The sequence below is a fragment of the Pelophylax lessonae genome (genome assembly GCF_965119305.1).
Source record: "Pelophylax lessonae genome assembly, chromosome: 1".
Classification (NCBI taxonomy): Eukaryota; Metazoa; Chordata; class Amphibia; order Anura; family Ranidae; genus Pelophylax; species Pelophylax lessonae.
This window is the reverse complement of record NC_138768.1, coordinates 227268550-227277850: the sequence shown is the minus strand read 5'-3', so window position 1 is coordinate 227277850 and position 9301 is coordinate 227268550. Positions and strand designations below refer to the sequence as shown.

The window sequence follows — 9301 nt, the reverse complement described above, 5'->3', positions numbered from 1 at the left end:
GCAGCGCGCCCGTACCACAAAATGAACACACGTACAACAACGATATTCTTGTAGCAGTTTAAGTCATGACTAATAATACTACGCCTCTAATTCTTATAATAACAGTACGGACAATGTTAGCGCTAAAAAAAATCTTAGCAGCTGAATAATGTAGTACGCATGCGCAGATGCTTTGAGGATGCTGCAGTAATGTCCCCAGTGTGGGGATAACCATGGAGACGTATATTCCTGGAGAGCGGCCTGAGCTCTGAGGATGGAGGGACTTCCACCCAGCCACAGACACAATTCCACATCTGGGTCTCACTCCTTAAATGTCAGGCCATGCCAGAGCAAGTCAGGAAGGTGAGGACACTTACCATCATCTTATCATTATTAATAGAAAAGGTGATGGGATATTTCTGTTTGTATTTTGTTTCACAATTGACTAATATGTAGTGCATTACAAATATAAATAAAATAAAAATCCAGTGTGTAGGGCTGGGAAACATGCAGTGCGGGAAACCTATTTTCTGTGCGCTTTTCGTGCAGCACGTTCAAAACGCAGCGGGTGTGCAATCTGCTGCGGGTGCCAGTGTATTCCTAACAACACCCCAAATACAGATTGCAAACACAGTGCATTTGCTTGCATCAGATCGCATGGAACCGCAGTATCATGCAATTAGGTACAGTGAATTTTCAAAAAGTAAGATATCAGCCCATTTGTCTAAGGACTGATAACAGATTACATTTTTTGTTCATCAGTTTTATACGCTTAAACCCAACAAATATTAGGCCCCTTTCACACAGTCCGTTCTTCGGACGGACTCCGTTTATCTCAGTGGGGGATCAATCCGCCGATCCCCCGCTGAGTAGGAGGATGACAGCTGGGGGAATCGGATGGGAACAGAGTCAGACCGTCTGTCCGTTCTTATCCGATCCCATCCGCTGGACGGATGGAAAATAGGGTTTCCATCCGTCCAGATTTGACGGATCAGATCCGATGTCAGCGGACATGTCTCTGCTGACATCCGATGCCCCATAGGGATGCATGGGGTGACCGTTCAGATCAGCCCAAAAAACTGACAGGCGGATCTGAACGGTCCGCCTGTGTGAAAGGGGCCTTAGTGTTATATAATGGATCTAAAGGTTAGGCTAAGGAGAAAGAAAATATGTAGTATGGCAGGATGCACTTCCAATAGATTCTGGGTTCAACAGTTCTGTCTATTTATAGATCCTGGGCTCAACTGTTTGATTTATTTTTGATCAAACAGGGCTCAACTGTTCAATCTATTTTTAGATCCTGGGCTCAACAGTTCAATTTATTTTTAGATCCTTGTCTTAACTGTCCAATGTATTTTTTTCATACTGAGCACAACTGTTTGATCTATTTTTAGATCTTGGGCTCAACAGTTAACCACTTAAGCCCCGGAAGATTTTACCCCTTTCCTGACCAGGGGGTATTTTGCGATTAAGCACTGCGTGACTTTAACGGACAATTGCGCAGTCGTGCGTCGCCGTACCCAAATGAGATTGACATCCTTTTTTTCCCACAAACAGAGCTTTCTTTTGGTGGTATTTGATCACCTGTGCGATTTTTTGATCATGCGCTATAAACAAAAAAAGAGCGACAATTTTGCAAAAACAACAAATATTTTTCACTTTTTTTATATGAAATTCCCCAAAAAAAATGTAAAAATCTAAATTTTTTAACATTTTAGGCCAATTTGTTTTCTGCTACATATGTTTGGTAAAAAAAATCGCAATAAGCGTATTTTGATTGGTTTGCGCAAAAGTTATTGCGTTTACTAACTAAGGGAAAGATTTTTGTCATTTTTATTGGGTTTTTTTAACGAGTAATGGCGGTGAGCTGCGATCTTTTTTTGCGGGACTGCAACATTGTGGCAGACAGATCAGACCCTTGACTGACATTTTTGACACTTTTGGGGGTACCAGTGACATTACTACAGTAATTAGTGCTATACATATGCACTGTTACTGTAAAAATGACACTTTGATAATTTAAACTTGCTCGCGGCTGTAATGTTTTTCTGTCACGTGACATCAGAAGGTGGGCTGTGCCACCGAGTGACATAACTGGGTGGCCCCGCCCCTTGCCTATAAGCAAACTGTCAAGGCTAAAGTCCAGACAGATGGACAGTTTTTGAATTCTTTTCTATTTTTCGGGTCCGGCGGGCCTCGTGAATGACGTTGGATTTACATTGAGGGACACTATTTTTTTCTTTTTAATAAAAACTTGTCAAAAACTGTGCTCTGTGGTTTTTACTTTTTTACACTTTTTTGGTGAATGGGTAGGGGTACTATCTACCCGATACCCATTCACATATAGGGGGGGCGGGATCTGGGGGCACCCTTGTTAAAGGGGGCATCCAGATTCCTAAAAGCCCCCCACCCGCAGACCCCCACAACCACAGCCCAGGGTTGTCAGAAAGAGGCCCTTGTCCCCCATCAACATGGGGAAAAGGTTCTTTGGGGGGCACCCCAAAGCCCCCTCCCCATGTTGAGGGCAAGCGGCCTGGTATGGTTCAGAAGGAGGGGGGCACTTGCCTCCCCCCCCCCTTTTCCTGGCCTGCCAGGCTGCATGCTCAGGATAAGGGTCTGGCTCTTTGGGTCTGGTACGGATTTTGGGGGGTACCCCACGCCTTTTTTTTTTTTAATTTTGGCGTGGAGTTCCCCTTAAAAACGATACCAGACCCAAAGGGCCTGGTATAGATTTGGGGGGGGACCCCATGCCATTTTGTTTTAAAATTCTGTCATAGGGTTTCCCTTAACCACTTAAATACAGGGCACTTTCACCCCCTTCCTGCCCAGACCAATTTTCAGCTTTCAGTGCTCATTGGCATCTATAGAAAATATTGGACAGCTTGGCATGGCACTGCTCCCAGTCTTGAACATTGTTGTTTATGGAAAATATTGGTCAGGTTGACATGGCACTGCTACCTGTCCTTAACATTGGCATCTATGGGAAATCTTGGTCTGCTTGGCATGGCACTGCCCCCGAACTATAAGTGATGGACACAAAACTTGGGGAGCAACGAGAGGGGACCCAGGACTACAACATATCCATACATTTAAAAGTGGGGTATGCCTTTACACTACCCTGACTGCACTAAACTGTCTGAACTCACTATCCACTTACTTCCAGCCTAGTCTCTATTGTCACACACTATACAGGGCTGCTGTGAGGGCAACAGCCTTATATAGTGTGGGGCGTGGATTTGGCCCCTGAGCCATGTTTGGCCAAAGGCACCCTGCCTTTGGCCAATCATGGCTCTAAAAGGACATTGTGCTGTGATTGTTCTGCGTACACACGAACAGCTCATGTTCAAGATTAAACTTATGTTCGACTTGAACAGAGAGCCCATCACTAATTCTGGATACAACTGCTCAATCAATTTTTAGATCCTGGCCTCAAGTGTTCGCTCTATTTTTGGATCCTGGGCTCAAATGTTTTATCTATTTTAAGATACTGGGCTCAACTGTTTGATTTATTTTTAGTTCCTGGGCTCAACACTGCATTCTGTTTTTAGATCCTGGGCTCAACTGTTCAATCTATGTTTAGATCCTGGGCTCAACTGTTCAAAATATTTAATCATTCTGTGCTCAACAGTTTGATCTATTTTTTGATCCTGGGCTCAACAGTTTAATCCATATTTAGATTCTGGGCTCAACTGTTAAATCTATTTTTAAATCCTGGGATCAACTGTTCAATTGATGTTTACATTGTGGGTACAACTGTTCAATCTATTTTTATATCCTGGGCTCAACAGTTCAATCTATTTTTAGATCCTGGGCTCAACTTTTCACAATATTTTTACAATATGTGCTCAACAGTTTGATCTATTTTTAGATCTTGGGCTCAACAGTACGATCTATTTTTAGATTCTGGGCTCAACTGTTCAATCTAATTTTAGATTCTGGGCTCAACTGTTCAATCTATTTTTAGATCTTGGGCTCAACTGTTTGATTTATTTTAAGCTTCTTGGCTCAACAGTTCGATCTTTTTTTTAGATCTTGGGCTCAACTGTTCAAAATATTTATACATTCTGTGCTCAACAGTTTTACCTATTTTCAGATCCTGGGCTCAACAGTTCAATCCATATTTAGATTCTGGGCTCAACTGTTCAATCTATTTTTAAATCCTGGGCTCAACTGTTCAATTGATGTTTACATTGTGGGTACAACTGTTCAATCTATTTTTAGATCCTGGGCTCAACTGTTTGATTTATTTTTAGTTTCTGGGCTCAACAGTTCAATCTATTTTTAGATCCTGGGCTCAACAGTTCAATCTATTTTTAGATCCTGGCCTCAACTTTTCAGAATATTTTTACAATATGTGCTCAACGGTTTGATCTATTGTTAGATCTTGGGCTCAACAGTACGATCTATTTTTAGATTCTGGGCTCAACTGTTCAATCTATTTTTAGATCCTGGGCTCAACTGTTTGATTTATTTTTAGCTTCTTGGCTCAATAGTTTGATCTATTTTTAGATCTTGGGATCAACTGTTCAAAATATTTATACATTCTCTGTGCTCAACAGTTTGATCTATTTTTAGATCCTGGGCTCAACAGTTCAATCCATATTTAGATTCTGGGCTCAACTGTTCAATCTATTTTTAAATCCTGGACTCAACTGTTCAATTGATGTTTACATCGTGGGTTCAACTGTTCAATCTATTTTTAGATCCTGCGCTCAACTGTTTGATTTATTTTTAGTTTCTGGGCTCAACGGTTCAATCTATTTTTTAGACCCTGGGCTCAACAGTTCATTCTATTTTAAGATCCTGGGCTCAACTTTTCAGAATATTTTTTACAATATGTGCTCAACAGTTTGATCTATTTTTAGATCTTGGACTCAACAGTACGATCTATTTTTTGATTCTGAGCTCAAGTGTTCAATCTATTTTTAGATCCTGGGCTCAACTGTTTGATTTATTTTTAGCTTCTTGGCTCAACAGTTCAATCTATTTTTAGATCTTGGGCTAAACTGTTCAAAATATTTATACATTCTGTGCTCAACAGTTTGATCTATTTTTAGCTTCTTGGCTCGACAGTTCAATCCATATTTAAATTCTGGGCTCAACTGTTCAATCTATTTTTAAATCCTGGGCTCAACTGTTCAATTTATGTTTACATCGTGGGTTCAACTGTTCAATCTATTTTTAGATCCTGGGCTCAACTGTTTGATTTATTTTTAGATCCTGGGCTCAACAGTTCAATCTATTTTTAGATCCTGGGCTCAACTGTTTGATTTATTTTTAGCTTCTTGGCTCAACAGTTCAATCTATTTTTAGATCTTGGACTCAACTGTTCAAAATATTTATACATTCTGTGCTCAACAGTTTGATCTATTTTTAGCTTCTTGGCTCGACAGTTCAATCCATATTTAAATTCTGGGCTCAACTGTTCGATCTATTTTTAGATCCAGAGCTCAACTGTTTTGATTTATTTTTAGTTTCTGGGCTCAACAGTTCAACCTATTTTTAGATCCTGGGCTCAACAGTATGATCTATTTTTAGATTCTGGGCTCAACTGTTTAATCTATTTTTAGATCCTGGGCTCAACTGTTCAATTGATGTTTACATCCTGGGTATAACTGTTCAATCTATTTTTAGATCCTGGGCTCAACTGTTTGATTTATTTTTAGTTTCTGGGCTCAACAGTTCAATCTATTTTTAGATCCTGGGCTCAACAGTTCAATCTATTTTTAGATCCTGGGCTCAACTTTTCAGAATATTTTTACAATATGTGCTCAACAGTTTGATCTATTTTTAGATCTTGGGCTCAACAGTACGATCTATTTTTAGATTCTGAGCTCAAGTGTTCAATCTATTTTTAGATCCTGGGCTCAACTGTTTGATTTATTTTTAGCTTATTGGCTCAACAGTTCAATCTATTTTTAGATCTTGGACTCAACTGTTCAAAATATTTATACATTCTGTGCTCAACAGTTTGATCTATTTTTAGCTTCTTGGCTTGACAGTTCAATCCATATTTAAATTCTGGGCTCAACTGTTCGGTCTATTTTTAGATCAAGGGCTCAACAGTTTGATTTATTTTTAGTTTCTGGGCTCAACAGTTCAACCTATTTTTAGATCCTGGGCTCAACAGTATGATCTATTTTTAGATTCTGGGCTCAACTGTTTAATCTATTTTTAGATCCTGGGCTCAACTGTTCAATTGATGTTTACATCCTGGGTATAACTGTTCAATCTATTTTTAGATCTGGGCTCAACTGTTTGATTTATTTTAAGTTTCTGGGCTCAACAGTTCAATCTTTTTTAAACCCTGGGCTCAACTGTTCGATGATGATATACAAAACAAGTATTGCACAAATTAAATACCGTATATGAATAAACTACATAACAGACTCTCCCGCCATGCCTCAATTGGGCGCCAACGTAGTAAGGCAACTTCATATTTGCTAATAAAAATGTACATCACCTAAATACAGCAGCTTAATTACTTGAGATTACGTTGGTATACACTGCTCGGAAAGGATGAAGGAATTGATACCATTGAATGGCCCCCACGCTCGCCTGACCTAAATCCAAAAGAACACCTCTGGGACATTATGTTTCAGTCCATCTGATAGTCCATCCGACGCCGCCAGGTTTCACCTCAGTCTGTTCAGGAGCTCAGTGATCGAGATCTGGGAGGAAATACCCCAGGAAACCGTCCATTGTATCATTAGGAGCATGCCCTGACTTGGTCAGGCATGCATACAAACACGTGGGGGCCATACTAAGTACTGAGTACCATTTTAGTTGCTGCAATAAAATGTCAGCAAAATGAACTAGCCTGCTGCATCATTTTTTTCACTTTGATTTTTGGGGAGTCTTAATGTTCAGCCCTCTGTAGGTTGATGATTGTTATTTCCATCAAACGATGTGGCATCCTTTAGTTCCTAACACATTACCCAGGCCATATCAGTATAGATATCCAGCATGAGATTTTTCCCCATTGAGATCTGATGTGTTTTCAAAGTGTTCCTTACATTTTTTTTAATAATGTATTAAAGCTGAAGTTGAGAAAAAGAAAAAATTATTCTACAGTGGTATTGGAGGGAGGGAAATGTGTTAAGCTAGCCATAGATAGGGCGATTTTAATTTCTGCAAGAGAAAATCCCTCAATTCCCCATCCACACTGACTGTAAGGTACTGTAAGGTAAGGTAGGATGCAAGGGAACAAAAGGCACTGTATTAGGGGTGAAATATTCTATTAAAGAAACAGTGGTGTGAAGAGAATACTTTGTTGAACAGATAGGCTGCATTACTTGTGTTCAACAATGACAAGAGGAGCTTTTTGGTTCTGAAGCAGGCCAGTAAAGGTATAGTGGGTCCGGGCTTGTTACATCTACCCCTCCCCCCCCCCCCCCCTCAAGATTTATGTGTGATCCAGTCATTGACCAGTGATTGTTATTTAAAGTTGCCATGCCTTGTATAATAGTTTTTTTGGGTTAATGGGTGTATACAGTATCTTCTTAGGCTGTCAGGTCATCTTGGCTTCTTGTTTTGACTTAGGCTTCTTGCACACTGCTGCCTAAAAACTTTTTAGACATACAGACATTTTTATTTTTACTGATGTAAATGCAGACCATTGTTTTCGATATGCCTGTAGACACAGGCGCATAAACATGTGTTGTTCACAAGCCTGATGTTTGTGTGTATATGCGCAAATAACCACATATGCCACACTTCCTTTATTGCGCATATACACGCTAGTGATATACATCCCTTCCTTGCATTTTTTCTGCCAGGAATGTCTAATGTTCATACATCAGTACAGTGTACAAGAGGCCTGTCTTCTGGGTATTGTAATGATATAATATTGTAATAGTTTCTTGGCTCCAGGTTTCTATGTAAGTACAATTACTTACCACTGCTCTGCTGCCAGTAAATCATGCTTTCTGTTTCTATAGGACTATGGACTTCCATCAGAAGAAACCTCCACAGGGTGGGTACCTAGTAAAGGAATTTATTTTTCTTAGAATTTTCAGTCCACGATAAGTATAACATTTCCGGTCTTTTCAGGGCTACATAATATTAGTGTTTGTGGACAACAGACTGTGGAAAGAAATTGTGGAACATCGGAGAGTGCTCCTGTCATTTCACAAGTCAGAACAATTCAAATCCCCAAGTCTATGAAGGATGCAGCCTTTCTTAAGGTATATGTTTTTTTTTTTTTAAATACTTAACAAAGCACTTTAAAGTGATTGTAAACCTAAAATAGTTTTTTTTGTTAAACAACAAAATGTCATACCTACTCTGTGCAATAGTTTTGCAAAGCACAGCCCTGATCCTCCTCTTCCCAGCTTCCCTGCTGGCACTACTGGCTCTTTCCCCTTGCCGAGTCACCCCATGGCAAGTCGCTTGCTATGGGGACACTCGTGCAAGCTCTAGGACTTCTCCTTTTTTACCCTCACTTCCATTTGTTTGGAATGAGCAGTGCACATTAGTTGCAGTCATGTGCACTTGCCTATGCACATTATGCATCCCATAATCCCATCTTGGGAACAAGCAAGAGAGGGTCACTACATTCCCAAAAACGATTCATTCAGTGGGACCATTAGACTGAACGTATCCACCCTCTAACAGAAAGTCAGATTACAGCAGCAAAAAAATAACATTTGGAGTTTTGGAGGAGGCTGAGAGCAAGAGGTATTTTTATCTGCCCCTCCACATGAATGTTAAATTCATGTTTTCTTTTCTTTGTGTTTTCTCCTTCCTTTTAAAAAAGATCTTGTCATTTTCATCTTCCTGCTTTCCATCTAAAGGGAAACTCCTGAAAAAAGTAGTCTGTTTTCATTGCATTTTCAGTCTGTCTTTTCTGATTTTGTGCAAAGACAACTAAAGAACAACTTAAACAAGAAGGGATCAAAGGAAGCTACAGGGAACTATAATTTAAAAGAAGGAATATAAACTGATTAATGTAAGATTCACTTTAAGCAGATCTCCTTCGGGTCTGGTATGGATGTGGAGGAGAACACCATGGCAAAATGTAAAAAAAAAAATGGCGTTTTTGAACGCGAAGCCGGGCCCCCTCATACTCAAGCAGTTCAAACTCTTTATCCAACTCCTCACAGCGGCAAAGCAGACAATAGCCAAAACATGGAAATCTCTATCTCTGAACATTCTTGAAACCAAACACCATATGAATCGCTCCATGTTGCACGCTGGAAGCCTTGGACAATGAAACTTTGAATAAATTTGACTCCCTATGGAGGCCATGGATTTCTCTTGTACTTCCTCCAGATTTTAACAAATCTGTGCTACTCTCTTGGTAATACCCCTACCCAAAATA

General features: G+C 39.9%; 1 protein-coding gene across 1 annotated transcript in view; it reads left to right on the top strand.

Moving 5' to 3' along the window:
• Positions 1 to 3: 3 nt before the first annotated feature.
• The window catches only part of FAM216A (family with sequence similarity 216 member A), a 36314-nt gene continuing 27016 nt past the window's right edge, over positions 4 to 9301 (top strand). Inside the window, exons 1-3 of the mRNA XM_082257753.1 lie at positions 4 to 342; positions 7920 to 7954; positions 8032 to 8165. Of these exons, the coding sequence (XP_082113879.1) occupies positions 254 to 342; positions 7920 to 7954; positions 8032 to 8165 (258 nt within the window). The 5' untranslated portion in view covers positions 4 to 253. The remainder of the gene's footprint in view (positions 343 to 7919; positions 7955 to 8031; positions 8166 to 9301) is intronic.